The sequence below is a fragment of the Arachis ipaensis genome, chromosome B3 (genome assembly GCF_059453495.1).
Source record: "Arachis ipaensis isolate K30076 ecotype BB chromosome B3, ASM5945349v1, whole genome shotgun sequence".
Classification (NCBI taxonomy): Eukaryota; Viridiplantae; Streptophyta; class Magnoliopsida; order Fabales; family Fabaceae; genus Arachis; species Arachis ipaensis.
Window position 1 is genome coordinate 68,814,587 of NC_142438.1, and position 19,626 is coordinate 68,834,212.

Consider the following 19,626-nt stretch of genomic DNA (forward strand, 5'->3'; position numbering starts at 1 on the left):
TAATACGCTCACCTCGTTCATTTTCTTCTTGTGGACTTGCCTGGCCAAGTGGCAACAATGGATTTTCACACTAATTAGATTTGCAAAGTTACACGTTCTAAATATTTTAACAGGCGATCGGTTTTTTTGTTCCAAAGTTGTGAATTTCTTCGTATTTAATACCTCGTAGATTTAACTTCAATATACGTAAATAGTGGCTTGAATAGAGGAAACGTCGCATTATGAACTCCCTCCACTTAGGTTTCATGCCCCTATTCTTGGAAACAACAGATGCATTCCATAGGATTGACTCAAAAGTGTTACAAGCATGTCCAGTGTCCAACAATGGCCACAAAAGTGGAAAATAAAATCCCACCCAATAAACAAGCAGAAAAAAAAAGATCCAGACAGTAAATGGGAGCACCAATTGAGTTAAAAACTAGGTGCTAATGAAGCTGGTCTGAGAGGCAGAAGCACGAGGCAAGTGATGCAGAACACTGGTGGGAGATGAAGTGGAAGTGGATGATCTGAGTGCCTCAGCAAGTGGCCCTCCCATTGAAGCCACTTGATTCCCCGAACTCCAGCCTCCGGCCCAACTCAACTGCAGTTGCTCTGCCTCTGCATTCCCATTCCCATTTCTTGGACCCGGATCCTCCCCATACCCAGTGGACAACTTTAGTGATACATCTGAAGAAGCAGCATTATTTCCAGGCATTGAAATTGAGAGTGATGTGGCCGAGTTTATCCTCCCACTCCCACCACCACCACCATTGTTTTCAGCGTTTTCAGGGTCCTGATGCAGTGAGCGTGGCCAGTCATCAAAGAAATGCCTCAGCATGTGCCCACCTGATCTGCCACCATCCCCACCCACATGATGATGGTTATCTTGATTTTCAAACACCCTCTTGTTTTCTTCTTCCTTGGTCCCTCCACTCCCAGAGGACCTACACAGTGGCCCATCCAACAACACAACCAAAACAAAATTATCAACTAGGGCACACATCATACAACGCAAGATTGTGGCTCTGGGAACACCAGCACAACATTATTTCTATATTTCGTCTAAAAAGAAAAGGTTGGGGATTATTTAGGCACAATCTAAGGCTTTTTTTCCTTTTTCCACAAACGTAAGACTTAAAGAGACATAATTTTGCGGGCCCCCCTATCCCACCAGTTAGGCATCAGTCAATCAACCAAAGGAACCAAACAAACAATGAAACAATCTCTAATATTAGATTACTTGTTTAATCTAGAACCAAACTTCAAACTTAAACCTTTCCATGTATCTTAAGAAACAAGACCGACAGACAAGGAAAATATGTAAAAACAGAAATTGTTGAAGCAAAAAGTATGTCCCACCATATTGCTACACATCAAACACACATAGAAGCAATAGTTTTAGTAACCATTTCCCAAAGCAAAACCTCACTCACTGATTGCACTTTATTCTGATAGTACACCACACTGATTGCCTTTTATTAGAACATAATAGTACTTACTACTAATTATCATTATTTCAAAGTAAAACATTCAATTAATGCACACGGCACAGTACACTACTAGCTAGTAGTCTAGTACCATCATTCAAACCCAATAATAATAACTCATTGTTATAAGTACAGAAATAGTGGAAGATCATAGTTATTATTATTACCGTTCATTATTAAGGTGAATGAGATCAAAAGGGGATTTCAATGAGGCAGTGGCAAGAGGCGGTGAAGAGATACAAGAAGATGATGAAACAACGCCTAAAGTAGTTCCACCACCAGTGGTTGGTGTGGGTAGTTCCACAGGCTTTCTTGAACGGTTTCGACCTCTATGCATGTGGCGCTCGCAGTACTTCTGACCGGCCACCACGTCCCTCGAGCACCGCCACTTCTTCCCGTCAGTCCTCCGGCACCGCCCTGGCTCCGGATCCATTGATGCTCTTCCCCAGTACCCTGATTGCAACACTGCACATGCAACCAACAAAAATACAAACTTTAACATGTCCACAATATACCCTTTATCTTGATTTGTACCAAAATCCACAAGCATGTCAAAAATGTAAACTTTGGTTAGCTACTGATGATGCTGCATGAAAATACGGATGATAAATCTCCTTAGGGGGTGTTCAATAATAACAGGAAAGACCAAAAAAGGTGCAATTTTAGCAATAGAGGTTATGAATAGTATTAGGAACTTACGAGCTGCAGGTTGATAGTGTTGGAGAGAGTGGTGAAGGAAATAGGGAGAAGAATGGAAGAGGCTTTTCTTGATTGGTTGAAGGAGCTCAGGGGGAACAGCAGCACCGGCCAACATGTACCTGAATATCAAAGCCTGCAACTCAAGCTCCTGCCACTGTGACAAGCTGAAGTAACTCCCCATTCCTATAACCAGTAACACACATGATGGAATGGATTATGATGATGATGATAAAGACAAGGCACAGAGAGAGAGAGAGAGAGAGAGAGAGAGAGAGAGAGAGAGAGAGAGAGAAGGGGTGAATCCAAAAGAAGAAAAAGGTGAGAGCTCGGAGGAGCTAGCAACAGCAAACTCGAAAAGTAAGCAACTCAAGGCCAGAAGATAAGATATAATCATACTTTCTGACTTTTTTTTTTCCAGTATAAGGGAGGAAGGGAAAAAGGAAAACACTGTGAAAAGGAAGAAATACTTACTGGGGAATTTGGTGGTAGTAGTAGTAGTAGTATGAGGAGCAAGTGTTGAATCTGACAGGGTGCAGGTGACTTTGCTGTTGGGTTCAGGTACAAACAAGGGGAGAGCAGAGGCAGGTGATGGTGGCTGTTGTTGATGGGATTCTGGTGGGAGAAGTTTTGGCATCTTTGTAGAATGTTGTTGTTCCTCTGACTCATCCTGGTTTCTCCATTGCTTCAGATAATGGAAGTCCATGAAGAGAGAGAAATAGAGAGGAGAGAGAAAGAGAAACCAGAGCTTTTAAGTTTGGTCGATTATGTGGAGCGGGCTTAATTTAATTAACTCTGGTTAGGTATGGTGTAATGTTATGTTACGTTGGATGTGTAAAGACCAAGTTTATGAAGAAGAAAAAAAAGAAAAAAAGAAAGGGGTGAGCAGTGAGGTGTGTGGGGTTCCTTTATAATGTTTGGCAGATAGCAGTGAGGGAGTGAGAGGATTCTGACAGCAAAGCCTGCAAAGTTTGTTTTGAAGGGAGTGGGGAAGCCCTAGAGAGCACTTGAGAAAAAGACAGTCAGACAAGACAGTGAGGGGAAAAAGAAGAAGCCCTCACAAAGAAATATTTACAATAAAATAATATGAGAACAACTGGATTGATGGATAGAGAGAAAGAGAGAGAGAGAGAAAACCCTGCAGTCTTTGTCCTTCTCCTTCTGTGCCTTTGCTTTGGAAATAGCACTTGTTTGCTTAAAAGGATATTTCTTTTAAAATAAGAATTTTGTTTTCTGGTGTCATTTCAAATAAAAAAATTAAAAACTAAAAAATATTTTAGTTTCATTGTATGTTCAAAAATATTATATACAAATTAAGAAATTAATTATTATATATTTATAAATAAATATATTATTTAATTATTTTTAATATATATTTTATATTTTAATACATATTTTATATTTATAAATAATTTAGTAGTTATTTTTTAATTTATACGTAACATAAGAATTTTTTATAAATAAATTAAATTATTTTAATTATCAAAATATATAATTTATAACATATTTATCAATTGGTAATACATTGATTTTATTTTGTTTATAATGTAAATAAAATAATTATGAATGTATATAAATAAAATATATAAAATTTGAAAAAAATAGATATATCTCATAGTATAAACGAGATATATTTATAGGCTAAAAAATTTGGATATAGAAGTAGGATGAGTGTTATAGCTTAACGTGTAATTTTTGTTATTTTTTAAAATTATGGGAGGTACACATTTTTAAAATTTGGGGTACACAAATCGGACGGTCAGATTTCTGTACCTCTTAAAAATTGGACGGTCTGATTTGTACTCCGTAAACTAAATCATCTCATATTTTAGAAAAATACCACAATATATCACAATTTAGAAAAACACCATTGTTTACCCAATATTAAAAATAAAAAAATATACATTTATAACTACTTTTTTTAATAATAATATACATATCTCGTTTACAGTGTAAATGAAATAATAATAAATGTATCTCGTTTATTTTTTTAATAATAATATACCTATCTCGTTTACAGTGTAAACGAAATAATTATGAAGATATCTTGTTTAAACGAGATACATTCATAATTATTTCGTTTATACTATAAATGAAAGAAATTAATATGATATAAATTGATAAATATGCTACAAATTATATATTTTGTTAAATAAAATAATTAAATTATTTATTTATAAAAAAATTCTGTAACATAATCATTATATATTTTTATATTATATCAATATTTTTAATTATATTTAATATATACTAAAATCAACCATTAAAATTAACTATTAATATAAAATATATATTAAAATATAAAATACCCATATTAACTATTAACTATTTAATATATTTTAAACTTCACATATTTATATATAAATATATAATAATTAATTTTAGAAAAAATTTTACTTCTTTTTTTTAAAATACTAAAATAACATTTTTTCTCCTCTCTATTTATAAAATATATATTCTCATTCTTTATAACTTTTAAAAAACTTATTCTTTAACCCATTTTAAATTTTTGTGTTAACTATTATCAATTTTATCTATTTTTTTACTAAAATACCACTTCTAAAAAATTTAATTTTTTGTAATTAAATTTTATTTACCAAAATATTCTTTAACATATTATTTTTTAGTAACTAAATTTTATTTTTACCAAAATATCTTTTAAAATAATTTTTAATAATTAAATTATTTTTTACTAAGATACCCTTCAATAATTTTTTAGTTATTAAATTATAATTTTTCCAAAATTTTCTTTAACAATAATTTTTTTGTATGTTTTACGATTAATCTCATGATATTAATGCATATTACTAAACATAATTTTACAAATTTGGTATAATATTTTTTTATATTTTGCTATTAGTCTCATAGGAATTTTTTTTAATTTATTGTTAAAATAATATACATTGATTTCAAAATATCACTAGAAAAATAATATTGAAGGGTATCTTGGTAAAAAATAATTTAATCATTATAAAATATTTAAAAGATATTTTAAAAAAAATATAATTTAATCACTAGAAAAATGATTTGTTAAAAGATATTTTGATATACAAAATTTAATCACAAAAAATAAAATTTTTGTTAAAAAATATTTTATAAAAGTAACTTTTTTTTTTAAAAAATGAGTAAAGTTGATATTATTTATTAACACAAAAATTTTAAAATGAATTAAATTTTTTTTTTTAAAAATTATAAAAGAAAAAAATATATATTTTATAAATAAAAAAAATATTATTTTAACATCTTTTAAAAAAAATTCTCATAATTTTATAATTAATTTTTTATATATACATAATATTTTTGTTTTTTATTTATTTTTCCTACCATACCCACATTATATTATCCTACTTACATAGGATTTCTCAAACCGTAAATAGTTATGAGTAGCTTTTTGCTAACAAAATAACATAGAAATTTTTTTAAATATTTTACTAATTTTAGTGTTTCAATTTTATATATATACTAAAAATCAACAGCTAAAAGCACTAAAACATTATTACTTTTAGAATACTTAAGATCTTCTAATTAAATAATGTTAATATCTTTTCTTCAATAAATACAATAAGTATATAAGACATTTAAAGACATTTGCTAGCTACAATCGTATAATGAGCTTAGAAAAACCTAGAATATAATATTATTTTCATTTGTCCCTGTTGCGAATATTTTAGGATTGGTCCTTTTTAAAGATTTTACTAAGAAGTATTTAAAAAGAAATCACTCTTTATTTTATTTTATTTTTATTATATTTTTTACCTTCTTCTCCGGAAGATGTGTGTTGTTTTGGATGAATCCAATCCACTAACATCTCCCGTCTGAAATAGAAGCAAAAACAATATAAAGGAAGAGGCACATGTGATAATATGATTTTGATATACACCAAATGAATACAAATGAATACTGAGTGTGCAGTTTTGTTGCAGATGAAGTTGATAATGTGGCTGAGAGGATTTTCGTTATTCGCTCGCTTTTGTCATTCCTTGAAGCGCTCCTCAACGTCAAATGTTAGTATTAATCTAATTAAGCAGCTGTTGCTTTCAAGTCAAGGTTTTATTACTGTAGTGTAATTGTGTACTGCTCTGAATTTTGAGGGGCTTGTATACTCAACTCCAACATTTGCATTTTGCAAGAGGAATATTGCTCTTGGGGACTAGAGATGTTCCTGACGCGTACTATTCTATAGATTTTTTTTCCTGAAATAAAATAAAAAATTATTATTTTTACAAATTTATTATTTTAACTTTAATTTTTGGAATGTGATTTTTTTTTTTAGTTTTGGTGAGTTCGTCCAACCTCGAGCGAACTTCTATAATTTTATAGAATTCGTCCCACCTTCCAGCGAACTTCATCCAACTTTTTCCTAATATCTTTGATTGAGAACGAAATTTAAATTTTTAAGTAATTATCATCGTCTCCAACAGTTTATAGGAGTACACAAAAGTACAAAGACAATAAACATGGCTTCTTTAATATCGTCGGCGCCAATTAAAGTCGGAAACAAGGAATTGAGCATCGAACCCTCCTCGGAAGTGTATCCGCTCTAGTCGCTCAAGTGTATAAGGTTGATTCACTCAATTCTCCTATAATCATGCTTTCCAAGATTTGTTTTTCATCTAACAATCAACAATTATTCAATGCATGCAAACGTTTATCATGAGGACTTATTCATAGGTTGTAATGGGGTTAGAGTAAAGGTAAGGATATATATATGGCTAAATGAGTTTGAAATTTGCATCTTTGATTAATCTAAGCTCTCACCAAACACATATAACAACCTATACAATTCTAATACACCACCTAAATATCCATGATTCTCACTTTTTTTTTCACATACTCATGCATTCTTTTTAATTCACATTCTATATGCATTGTTATTATTACTTTGCTTTGGGACATTTTTGTCTCCTTTTTATTGCTTTTCTTTTTCTCTTTTTTTAATATATTTTTTTTTCTTTATCGTTATCATTTTTTTTCACTAAAGTATATACAAACGTATCAATGCATATGGTTTTACATATTTAATGCATGAGTATATACCCAATTCCCAATATCTTCGATAAAAGTATAAGAACACACTTTTACCTCTACCAATATTCCCAAATTTCTCACACTTAAATGTTAAACACTCTCACTAACCTAAGTTAATCAAAGATCCAAATTAAGGACATTTATTGTTTTTCACTTAAGGCAGTGATGTGCTAAATTAAAGAACAAAAAGGGGATTTAACATAGGCTCAAAATTGGCTAACAATGGTAGATAAAAGGTAAGGCTATTTGGGTAAGTGAGCTCAATGAAATAACGGCCTCAATCATATAAATGCATTCATACACAAAATAATGGACATAAAGAATAAAACAAATCAAAGATTGCAATCATAGAAAGAGAATAATGCACACAAGAATGGAAATAAGTGGTTATATGATGTAACCACACAATTGGGCTCAAAACTCACATGCTTATGTGATCTTAGCTCAAAAATCATGTTCCAAAATTAATTCCTTCAAGCGAGTTCAACACAAAAATTTTTTATTCAAATTGGTAGGGTGCCCTAAAACAGTTTTCTTAGACAAGAAATCATCACTTTAACCAAGTAGACCTAGCAAGAAAGAAGTGGTGGAATATATACAAACTCTAACTATCATGCAACCTATCATGCAATGCAACAACTAACTAACAAAGAAAATTAAGAATTGGTGTTGAAAAAAGGGAGTAGTTACCCACGGAGGTCGGTCCTCGACCTCCCCACACTTAAAGATTGCACCGTCCTCGGTGCATGCAGGGAAGAGCAAGGTGGATTGGTTGCTACAACTGATGAGCTCCTTCAAAAGGTTGTGCAGAGAGACTTGCTTGTTACCCCATTTAGACGCTTTTCCATTCTCCTCTTGGTGGCCAGCCTGAAAGGAGAGAAAAGGAAAGAACATTAAGCCCATAACAAAGATATCAAAGCAAATAGAACATAGGTGGGGGAAAATGCCAAATAAGAGTAGGGTTCTGATGCACGGAAAACTTGTCTCATAACAAATTTCCTTCGGCAAGTGTACCGAATTTGTCGTCAAGTAAAAACTCACAATAGAGTGAGGTCGAATCCCACAAGGATTGATTGATCAAGCAACTTTAATTAGAGAAATGTTCTAGTTGAGCTAATCAGAATTTGAGTTGAGAATTGCAGAAAATTAAATGGCGGGAAAGTAAATAACAGCAAAGTAAATGCTAGAAATAAAAAGCTGAATGTAAATGACGGAAAGTAAATTGCAGAATCTTAAATGGGAATGGGGAAATTGCTCATAAAAGTAAATGACTAAAATTAAAGAGAATGGGTAAGATCAGGAATGGGGAGTTCATTGGGCTCAGGAGATGTTGCATTCTCCCGATCAATTTCATTTTCATCTCTTCCTCAATCAATGCACTCATTGATCTCCTTGGCAATCTTAATTGATCGAATTACAATTTCTTGTAATTCAATCTCTCAAATCTTGATCAATAGCCAATTCCTTGGTCAATTGCTCATGAGAAGAGATGAAGTATGGTCACTGATTATACCACATGCATTTCCCGAATCAAGTGTTGAGAGGATTATAGTCACATATCCATCCAAACCCAATTTGGTCCAGCATGAGAAAGCATTTCTAGCATGATCTTTTCATTCCTCTTTCAAGGTTCAGAAGAGATCCAAGTATGAATAGCTTCTTTTCCAAGATAACTACCCAATTGGATGAAGATCGAAAGCTTTCAAGTAAAATCAAGAGAAAAGATAGAAGAAGAATAATGAAAACTAGTATTGATCCATCAAATTACAACAGAGCTCCCTAACCCAATGAAAGGGGTTTAGTTGTTCATAGCTCTGGAAAATGAAAACCAAGATGGAGAATACATAATGAAAACTAGAAGTGCAGAGGAAGTAAATACAGAGAGTAGTTCTATGCCCAGAGGCTCCCTATAATTTTCAACTCTGTAAATAATTCAAAGCTACTCCTATATATACTACTCTTCTACTCTTCTAGTTGGCTCTTCAAGTTTTGTGTCTGGGCTTTTGGATCTTGAGTTTGAAGCAGTTATCTTCTTCATTGGGCTTGGCTTTACTTGCAGAGAGAAAGTGTGAAGTGGGCAGAGACTTTAGCTCAGGGCGTTAGTGGTGTTAACGTTAAGTGAAAATATGGGTTCGAGAACGTTAGTGACATTCAACTTTTTCACTAACGTTCCTCACCCAAGTAAGAGCCACGTTAACCTCAACGTTAGTGGCACAAACGTTGCCACTAACGTTGCCTCTTTGTCCTTCGCGCACGTTATTGGGACTCAACTTTCCCAATAACGTTGAGAAGCCTCCCCCTTCCCATCGTTAGAGTCCACGTTAACTTAGTTAACGTGGCTCTTTTAACGTAGGCTTGCCAACCTTCGAGAACGTTAGTGACACTTAACATTGTCACTAACGTTCCAATGTGCCCCTTAGCTCCCACGTTAGAGTCCATGTTAACTAGGTTAACGTGGCTTCTAACGTGGCTGTGCTAGCCATCTCCAACGTTAGTGACAAAGTTGAATGTCACTAACGTTGGCTCATCATCCCTCTCCTCACGTTAGCTTCCACGTTAACTAAGTTAACGTGGGAGTTAACGTGGCTCATTGTGGCTTGTGTTGGCTCCTTCCAACGTTAGTGACAATGTTTGGTGTCACTAACGTTGTCGACAACCTTTCTTCTTCACGTTAACTTCCACGTTAACTAGGTTAACGTGGGAGTTAACGTGGCTTCTTGGGGATAGTGTGTGTTCATCCCAACGTTAGTGACAATGTTTGGTGTCACTAACGTTGTCGACCACCTAGTTTCCTCACGTTAGCTTCCACGTTAACTAGGTTAACGTGGCTTCTTGTGACTTGGCCAACGTTAGTGAGAAAGTTGAATGACACTAACGTTGGCGTCCCCTTTTACTTCTTAACGTTAGAGGCCACGTTAACTAAGTTAACGTGGCAACTAACGTGGCCACTTATGAGCTTGGTCCAACGTTAGTGATAATGTTAAGTGTCACTAACGTTGGCTCCATTTCCATTCTTCCACGTTAGAGTTCACGTTAACTTAGTTAACGTGACTCTTAACGTGGGCAATGATGGCTTCGAGAGCGTTATTGGCAATTACTTTTCTCATTAACTTTGCAAGTTACTCCCATTCCACGTTAGTGTTAACGTTAGTGTAACTAACATAGCCACTAATGTGGTTCTTCTTTGCTTCCTTTGTCCTGAAATCAAGCAATAAAGTGCATCAAAGTTTTAGTCCAAGTCATGGGAAATGCAACATCTAATTTTTCCTTAAATTCATGCAAAATCCTCATGAAATCATGTAAAGTGCACAATGTATGCTTGAATCAAGATGTAAGTGAATATCTACCCAAAACGAGCTTATTTCCTAAGAAAATGCATGAAACTACCCTAAAAATAGTAAAGAAAAGGTCAGTGAAACTGGCCAAAATGTCCTAGCATCACAACACCAAACTTAAAGCTTGCTTGTCCCTAAGTTAGTATTGGAACAAGAGAATGATGAATGGAATGCCAAGAGAAATGAGTCATTCTTTTGGAAGTCATGTCCCTGGTTTTATGGTGGTTTCATGTATAGCAACTTAGGTTCTTTCCTGGCTTTCAGACCTTTATCATGTCCTAGAATACTCACTGTGGTTGCATCCCATGAGACTTTTATTCATTGATCCTTTTGTTATTATTTCAGGGCTTATTTTTGTTCTTAAGCTAAGTGCTCTGTAAGGGGACAACTCTTTAAAATAAGCTTTCAGCCAACACTCCCGAACCAGTTGGTTCAAGGTGCTAGGTGTTGAAGCACCCCTAAGGACTTACTTGCTCAAGTCTCTCCCCCATACATACACACCACCGACATATAGTTTATTTATTTTCTTTTCTTGAGACCTTAGTGTCCAGCACCTCTTTGGGTTACTAAATGCTCTGTAGTGAGAGTTACTCTTGATAGTGGACTTTCAGCTGATAATCCCGAGTTAGTTAACCCAAGTTACCAAGTGATAAGGCACCCCTAAGAGCTTATTCATCCAAGTAGATCCCTCACACAGGAGCACCACAGACACATGCCTCAAGATTAAAACCATTGGTGCCTAGCCTTATTGCTTACTCTTTTTCTTTTATTTTTCAACCTTTATTGTTCTTTCCCTTTTTCTTATTAGGATCTTCTTATTTAGCTAGTCTCATGGGGTGTGTCTCAAGCATAGTATTCATGACAGATAGTTGTCCTCCCACCTTGTGGTTGAACCAACTTAGCTAACTTATGACTATACCATAAACTCATGAACTTACTCCATAGTATGAACTCTTTTCTGGTCTTTAAAAACACTCATTATCTTTTTCATTTGATTCAAAGGGACAAGCATACAAGTAAGTAAAGAGAGGATGCCGTGACATAAAGACTAGCACACAGAGACCTCTTCAACACAAAAACTTAAAAGACAGAATTTAAAAAGGTTCAAACATAACATGGAAGCAAGTTCTATTTCATACAAGATCTTCCTTATTCAAAGCATGGAAGAAGATGGACCAAAGAAGGAACGTCACCACCATTTACTCTTGTGGATGCCCATGCTTTTCTCCTTGTTTGTCTTCTTTGTGTCCTCTTGCATTCCCTCGCATCCGTGCCAATCTTGCTTGCTTCCAATCCTCAAGTGCCTTCCTCACTGATTCATGACTCTCTTCCACCTTTTGTCTTTCTTCTCGTGCTAATTCATCCCTCATTTCTTCATACCTTGTGATTCCTGGATGCAATATAGGTAGTTGTCCTACCAAGTAACCGAGCCTGGCTTGAGTATTTATATGATGCCCAGTCTCGCTCAGGTAAACTCGTTCTGCGAATGCCCTTTGCTCGTCCAATAGTTCTGCCTGTTCTATCTGTCTTTGATGCATCTCATGTATATGTGCACCTTGATGTGCTTGGATGTTGATTAGCCTCTGGATGGATTCTTGTTGCTCGTTTTTCCTTTGTTCCATCCTGTGGAATGTTTCACCCCATCGTTGCCCTTGACTCAGTTGCTGATCCATCATTTGCTTTTGCCACTCCCCTTGTTGAGTCATCCATCTTGAGAGCGACTCTTCTTGCTGCCCCATCATCTGTATTTGAAGCTCTCTCTGTGCTCCTTGGCTTTCCAAATATTGTCGAGATAGTCCATCAATGGCTTCCTGTAATTCGTGCATATCCAAGGTGGCTGGTGCTTGCCCCTCTAAGACTTGTCCTTCCACTACTTGAGGGGCTGTCCTCTTCCTTTGCTTTCGTTGAGGTAGGGGGGATGCGGTAGCATGCATTCGTCCAACAGTTATTGGAATGCCCTCTTTTATCCATATGGGGTCCTCATCTTCAAACACCACCCCAGCTTTCTTGCACAGTCGGTAAATAGTGCTGGGGTAACCTAACGTTCCTCTTGAGTCGCTTTTCTCTGCCATTTTTCTAATGCCTTCTGCTATGAGTTCATGAACCTTGATTTTTCCTCCTTTGAGTATACAGTGTACCAGTGTGGCTCTCTTGAGATTCACTTCCGAGTTGTTCGCTGCTGGGAGGATGGACCTCCTTACAATTTCGAACCACCCATTTGCTTCCGGAGTGAGATCTGCTCTCTTGATGAACCTTGGTCTCCTATCTGCATATCTTTCCCAGTCAGCTCCTGGTACACAAATGTCTTGCACAATCTGGTCATGATTAGGGTTATTGTCCATTCTTGAATGATAACTCTCTTCTTCAAACGGTATGGACCGCAGTTTTAATGCCTTCATGACACTCATGGGACCAAATCCCACAATCTTTCCTCTCACAAAGCTTGTATATGACTCATCTGCCTTATCATATCGGACCGCATTTGCATAAAACTCTCTTATAAGATTTGCATTCACCTTAATGACCGGATCAGTGAGGAGCTTCCATCTTCTCTTTTCTACTTTCTTTGTGATTTCGGGACACTCAGTTTTCCTAACTTGAAATCCCAGCTCATAAATGATCTCCTTATCCACCATCCACCCGTATTGCAATGCATGGTGCAAGCTTCTAAATCTCTTTTCATCATACGGGTGTTACTCCATAGGTTCCTTTCCCTTCCTTCTTTTAGAGCTCGAAGATGCCATGAATGAGGGTTAATGTGTGAAGTTGGCAATGGTGTGGAGACTTTTGGTTGTTTAGGGTTGAGTGCAATGAAGGGAGTGAAGGGGAAATCGAAATGGAGAGGTGTGCAGAGTGGGGTATGAACAAGGATCACTTAGATAGAGAGGTTGTGAGTGAACGGAGGGTGTGGATTGATGGAGTGGTTGTTTGATGGACGGTTGGGGTTGTGCATGGAGAAAGGACAAGGATCATCACTTTATGATGGAGATTGCTCGGTCTTCAAGGGTCCCATCCTTTTCAATGTTGCATGGCAACATTTTCCAATGCCTTCCCTTTTTAGAATAAGTGTGTAGTTTCTCATCATGAAGTGGCCGAACCCTTCTCATTTAGTTGTCCAATCAATCTCCTTCAATGTGCCTGGTGCACGAAATTGTGATCTCAGGTAACGGCGCCAGAAACTCTGTACGCACGTCTTAATAAATCATTTTTCATTCACAACTTCGATACAACTAACCAGCAAGTGCACTGGGTCGTCCAAGTAATAAACCTTACGTGAGTAAGGGTCGATCCCACGGAGATTGTTGGTATGAAGAAAGCTATGGTCACCTTGTAAATCTCAGTCAGGCGGATATAAAATAGTTATGGAGTTTTCGAAATTTAATAACAAAATAAACATAAAGTAAGGATAGAAACACTTATGTATATCATTGGTGAAAATTTCAGATAAGTGTATAGAGATGCTTTCGTTCCTCTGAACCTCTGCTTTCCTACTATCTTCATCCAATCAGTCTTACTCCTTTCCATGGCTGGCTTTATGTAAGGACATCACCGTTGTCAATGGATACTTTTAATCCTCTCTGGAAAATGGTCCGATGCGCTGTCACTGCATGGATAATCGTCTGGAGGCATCACCCTTGCCAATGGCTGCATCCCATTCTCTTGTGAAAATGGTCCAAATGCTCTGTCACAGCACGGCTAATCATCTGAGGTTCTCGATCATACTGGAATAGGATTCACCCTCCTTTTGCGTCTGTCACTACGCCCAGCACTCGCGAGTTTGAAGTTCGTCACAGTCATTCAATCCCAGAATCCTACTCGGAATACCACAGACAAGGTTTAGACTTTTCGGACTCTCATGAATGCTGCCATCAATCTAGCTTATACCACGAAGATTCTGATTAAGAGATCCAAGAGATACTCATTCAATCTAAGGTAGAACGGAAGTGGTTGTCAGGCACGCGTTCATAGGGAATGATGATGATTGTCACGTTCATCACATTCAGGTTGAAGTGCGAATGAATATCTTAGAAGCGGAATAAGTTGAATTGAATAGAAAAACAGTAGTACTTTGCATTAATCTTTGAGGAACAGTAGAGCTCCACACCTTAATCTATGGAGTGTAGAAACTCTACCGTATGAAAATACATAAGTGAAAGGTCCAGGCATGGCCGAATGGCCAGCCCCCAAAACGAGATCACAGGATCAAAAATACAATCCCGGATCTTCCAAAGATGTCTAATACAATAGTAAAAAGTCCTATTTATAATAAACTAGCTACTAGGGTTTACAAAAGTAAGTAATTGATGCCTAAATCCACTTCCGGGGCCCACTTGGTGTGTGCTTGGGCTGAGCTTGAGTGTTATACGTGCAGAGGTCATTCTTGGAGTTGAACGCCAGTTTGTAACGTATTTCTGGCGTTCAACTCTGGCTTGTGACGTGTTTCTGGCGTTTAACTCCAGACAGCAGCATAGAACTGGCGTTCAACGCCCTTTTACGTCATCTAAACTTGGCCAAAGTATGGACTATTATATATTTATGGAAAGCCCTGGATGTCGACTTTTTAACGCAATTGGAAGCATGCCATTTTGAGTTCTGTAGCTCCAGAAAAGCCATTTTGAGTGCAGGGAGGTCAGAATCCAACAGCATCAGCAGTCCTTCTTCAACCTCTGAATCTGATTTTTGCTCAAGTCCCTCAATTTCAGCCAGAAAATACCTGAAATCAGAGAAAAACACACAAACTCATAGTAAAGTCCAGAAATATGAATTTAACATAAAAACTAATGAAAACATCCCTAAAAGTAACTAGATTCTACTAAAAACATACTAAAAACAATGCCAAAAAGCGTATAAATTATCTGCTCATCACAATACCAAACTTAAATTTTTGCTTGTCCCCAAGCAACTGAAAATCAAATAGGATAAAAAGAAGAGAATATACTATAAATTCCAAACTATCAATGAAACATAGCTCCAATTAAATGAGCGGGACTTGTAGCTTTTTGCCTCTTGAATAGTTTTGGCATCTCACTTTATCCATTGAGGTTCAGAATGATTGGCATCTATAGGAACTCAGAGTTCAGATAGTGTTATTGATTCTCCTAGTTCAGTATGATGATTCTTGAACACAGCTATTTTATGAGTCTTGGCCGTGGCCCTAAGCACTTTGTTTTCCAGTATTACCACCGGATACATAAATGCCACAGACACATAATTGGGTGAACCTTTTCAGATTGTGACTCAGCTTTGCTAAAGTCCCCAATTAGAGGTGTCCAGGTTTCTTAAGCACACTCTTTTTTTGCTTTGGACCTTGACTTTAACCGCTCAGTCTCAAGTTTTCACTTGACACCTTCACGCCACAAGCACATGGTTAGGGACAGCTTGGTTTAGCCGCTTAGGCTAGGATTTTATTCCTTTAGGCCCTCCTATCCACTGATGCTCAAAGCCTTGGGATCCTTTTTATTTACCCTTGCCTTTTGGTTTTAAGGGTTATTGGCTTTTTGCTCTTGCCTCTTGGTTTTAAGAGCTTTTGGCTTTTTCTACTTGCTTTTTCTTCTTTTTTTTTTTGCCTATATATATATATATTTTTTTTTTCTGCAAGCTTTGTTCTTTGCTGCTTTTTCTTGCTTCAAGAATCATTTTTATGATTTTTCAGATTATCAAATAACATGTCTCCTTATCATCATTCTTTAAAGAGCCAACATATTTAACATTCATGAACAACAACTTCAAAAGACATATGCACTGTTCAAGCATTCATTCAGAAAACAAGAAGCATTGTCACCACATCAATATAATTAAACTAAGTTCAAGGATAAATTCGAAACTCATGTACTTCTTGTTCTTTTGAATTAAAACATTTTTCATTTAAGAGAGGTGATGGATTCATAGGACATTCATAGCTTTAAGACAAAGTTACTAAATACTAATGATCATGTAATGAAGACACAAACATAGATAAGCACTTAACATAGAGAAAACGAAAAACAGAGAATGTAAGAACAAGGAATGAGTCCACCTTAGTGATGGTGACGTTTCCTTCTTGAGGAACCAATGATGTCCTTGAGCTCTTCTATGTCTCTTCCTTGTCTTTGTTGCTCCTCCCTCATTGCTTTTTGATCTTCTCTTATTTCATGAAGGATGATGGAGTGCTCTTGATGTTCCACCCTTAGTTGTCCCATGTTGGAACTTAATTCTCCCAGGGAGGTGTTGATTTGCTCCCAATAGTTTTGTGGAGGAAAATGCATTTGAGGCATCTCCGGGATCTCATGGTGATGAGCTTCATGCGCCTCTTGAGCTCCATGAATGGGCTCTCTTACTTGCTCTATCCTTTTCTTAGTGATGGGCTTGTGAGATGAATCTTTCCATCTCCCATGGCTCAGAGGTGGAAGCACTTGTCTTCCCTTTCCTCTTTCTTGAGGTTTCTCTGGCCTTAGGTGCCATTAATGGTTATGGAAAAATAAAAAAGCTATGCTTTTACCACACCAAACTTAGAATGTTGCTCGCCCTCGAGCAAAAGAAGAAAGAATAGAAGAAGAAGAAGATATGGAGGAGATGGGGGAGATGTGTTTCGGCCAAGAAGGGAAAAAAAGGGTTGTGTTGTGTGAAAATGAGGAAGAATGGAGGGCTATATATAGGGAAGGGAGGGGGGTAAGGTTCGGCCATAAGGGTCAATTTTGGGTGGTAAATTAATTTTAAATTTTGAAGGTAGGTGGAGTTTATGAGGTAGGTTTATGGGGAAGAGTGGATGGATGTGAGTGGTGAAGTGGTGACAGGGAAGAGAGATTGAGGTGATTGGTGAAGAGTTTTGGGGAAGAGTGTTTATGGGATTGTGTGAAAGAGGGGTGAGAAGAAGTGAGTGGAGGTAGGTGGGGATCCTGTGGGGTCCACAGATCCTGAGGTGTTCAAGGATTTAAACCCTTGCACCAAATTAGGCATGCAAAATGCCCTTGCACACAACTCTGGGCGTTCAGCGCCAGATTGGTGCTTGTTCTGGGCGTTGAACGCGCATTTGTTGCCCATTTCTGGCGTTGAACGCCAGAACCATGCTTGTTCTGGGCGTTCAGCGCCAGCTCTTCTCCAGGGTGCAATTCTGGCGTTCAAACAACCAGATGCTGCCCATTTTGGGCATTCAGCGCCAGAACCATGCTCTGTTCTGGCGTTGAACGCCAGCCAGATGCTTCTTACTGGCATTTAAACGCCAGTAAGGTCTTCCTCCAGGGTGTGATTTTTCTTCTGCTGTTTTTGATTCCGTTTTCAATTTTTATATTTATTTTGTGACTCCACATGATCATGAACCTAATAAAACATGAAAAACAATGAAAATAAAAATTAGATAAATAAAAATTGGGTTGCCTCCCAACAAGCGCTTCTTTAATGTCAATAGTTTGACAGTGGGCTCTCATGGAGCCTCACAGATGTTCAGAGCATTGTTGAGACTCCCCAACACCAAACTTAGAGTTTGGATATGGGAGTTCAACACCAAACTTAGAGTTTGGTTGTGGCCTTCCAACACCAAACTTAGAGTTTGACTGTGGGGGCTCTGGTTGACTCTGTTTTGAGAGAAGCTTATTGTGCCTCTTTTCCATGTTTACAGAAGGATAACCTTGAGTTGTAAACACAAGGGAGTCCCCATTCAATTGAAGGACTAATTCACCTCTATCAACATCAATCACAGCTCTTGCTGTGGCTAGGAAGGGTCTTCCAAGGATGATGAATTCATCCTCATTCTTCCCAGTATCCAAGACTATGAAATCAGCAGTGATGTAAAGGCCTTCAACCTTTACTAACACGTCCTCTACTTGTCCATAAGCCTGTTTTCTTGAATTGTCTGCCATCTCTAATGAGATTTTAGCAGCTTGTACCCCATAGATTCCCAGTTTCTCTATTACAGAGAGGGACATGAGATTTATCCCTGAACCAAGGTCACACAGAGCCTTTTCAAAGATCATGTTGCCTATGGTACAAGGTATTACGAACTTTCCAGGATCCTGTTTCTTCTGAGGCAATGTCAGTTGATCCAGATCACTTAGTTCATTGGTGAACAAGAGAGGTTCATCTTCCCAAGTCTCAATACCAAATAATTTGGCATTCAGCTTCATGATTGCACCAAGAAACTTGGCAGCCTGCTCTTCAGTAACATCCTCATTCTCTTCAGAAGAGGAATACTCATCAGAGCTCATGAATGGCATAAGGAGGTTCAATGGAATCTCTATGGTCTCTAGATGAGTCTCAGATCCCTTTGGTTCCTCAAAGGGAAGCTCCTTATTGATCACTGGACGTCCCAGGAGGTCTTCCTCCTTGGGATTCACGTCCTCTCCTTCCTTCACAGGTTCGGCCATGGTGATTAATTCAATGGCCTTGCACTCTCCTTTTGGATTTTCTTCTGTATTGCTTGGGAGAGTACTAGGAGGGAGTTCAGTGATCCTTTTACTCAGCTGGCCCACTTGTGCCTCCAAATTTCTAATGGATGACCTTGTTTCATTCATGAAACTCACAGTGGCCTTAGATAGATCAGAGACTAAGTTTGCTAAATTAGAGGTATTTTGTTCAGAGTTCTCTGTCTGTTGCTGAGTGGATGATGGAAAAGGTTTACTATTGTTAAACCTGTTTCTTTCACCATTATTAAAGCCTTGTTGAGGCTTTTGTTGATCCTTCCATGAGAGATTTGGGTGATTTCTCCATGATGAGTTATAGGTGTTTTCATAAGGTTCACCCATGTAATTTACCTCTGCTATTGCAGGGTTCTCAGGATCATAAGCTTCTTCTTCAGAAGATGCCTCTTGAGTACTGTTGGATGCAGCTTGCATTCCATTCAGACTTTGAGAAATCATATTGACTTGCTGAGTCAATATTTTATTCTGAGCCAATATAGCATTCAGAGTATCAATTTCAAGAACTCCCTTCTTCATAGGCGTCCTAATATTCACAGGATTCCTTTCAGAAGTGTACATGAACTGGTTATTAGCAACCATGTCGATGAGTTCTTGAGCTTCTGCAGGCATTTTTTTTAGGTGAATGGATCCACCTGCAGAGGTATCCAATGACATTTTGGCTAATTCAGACAGACCATCATAGAATATGTCTAGGATGGTCCATTCTGA

At 37.1% G+C, this 19,626-nt stretch overlaps 1 protein-coding gene across 1 annotated transcript; it reads right to left on the minus strand.

Moving 5' to 3' along the window:
• Positions 1-254: 254 nt before the first annotated feature.
• LOC148571007 (growth-regulating factor 3-like) lies at positions 255-2,983 on the minus strand. The gene is made up of 4 exons (XM_088509018.1): positions 2,637-2,983; positions 2,166-2,348; positions 1,634-1,931; positions 255-923 (listed from the first exon to the last, which is right to left on the minus strand). Exons 1-4 carry the CDS (start codon positions 2,866-2,868, stop codon positions 419-421), a joined length of 1,218 nt encoding a protein of 405 aa, XP_088365144.1. The 5' UTR covers positions 2,869-2,983; the 3' UTR covers positions 255-418.
• Between the last annotated feature and the right edge of the window lie 16,643 nt (positions 2,984-19,626).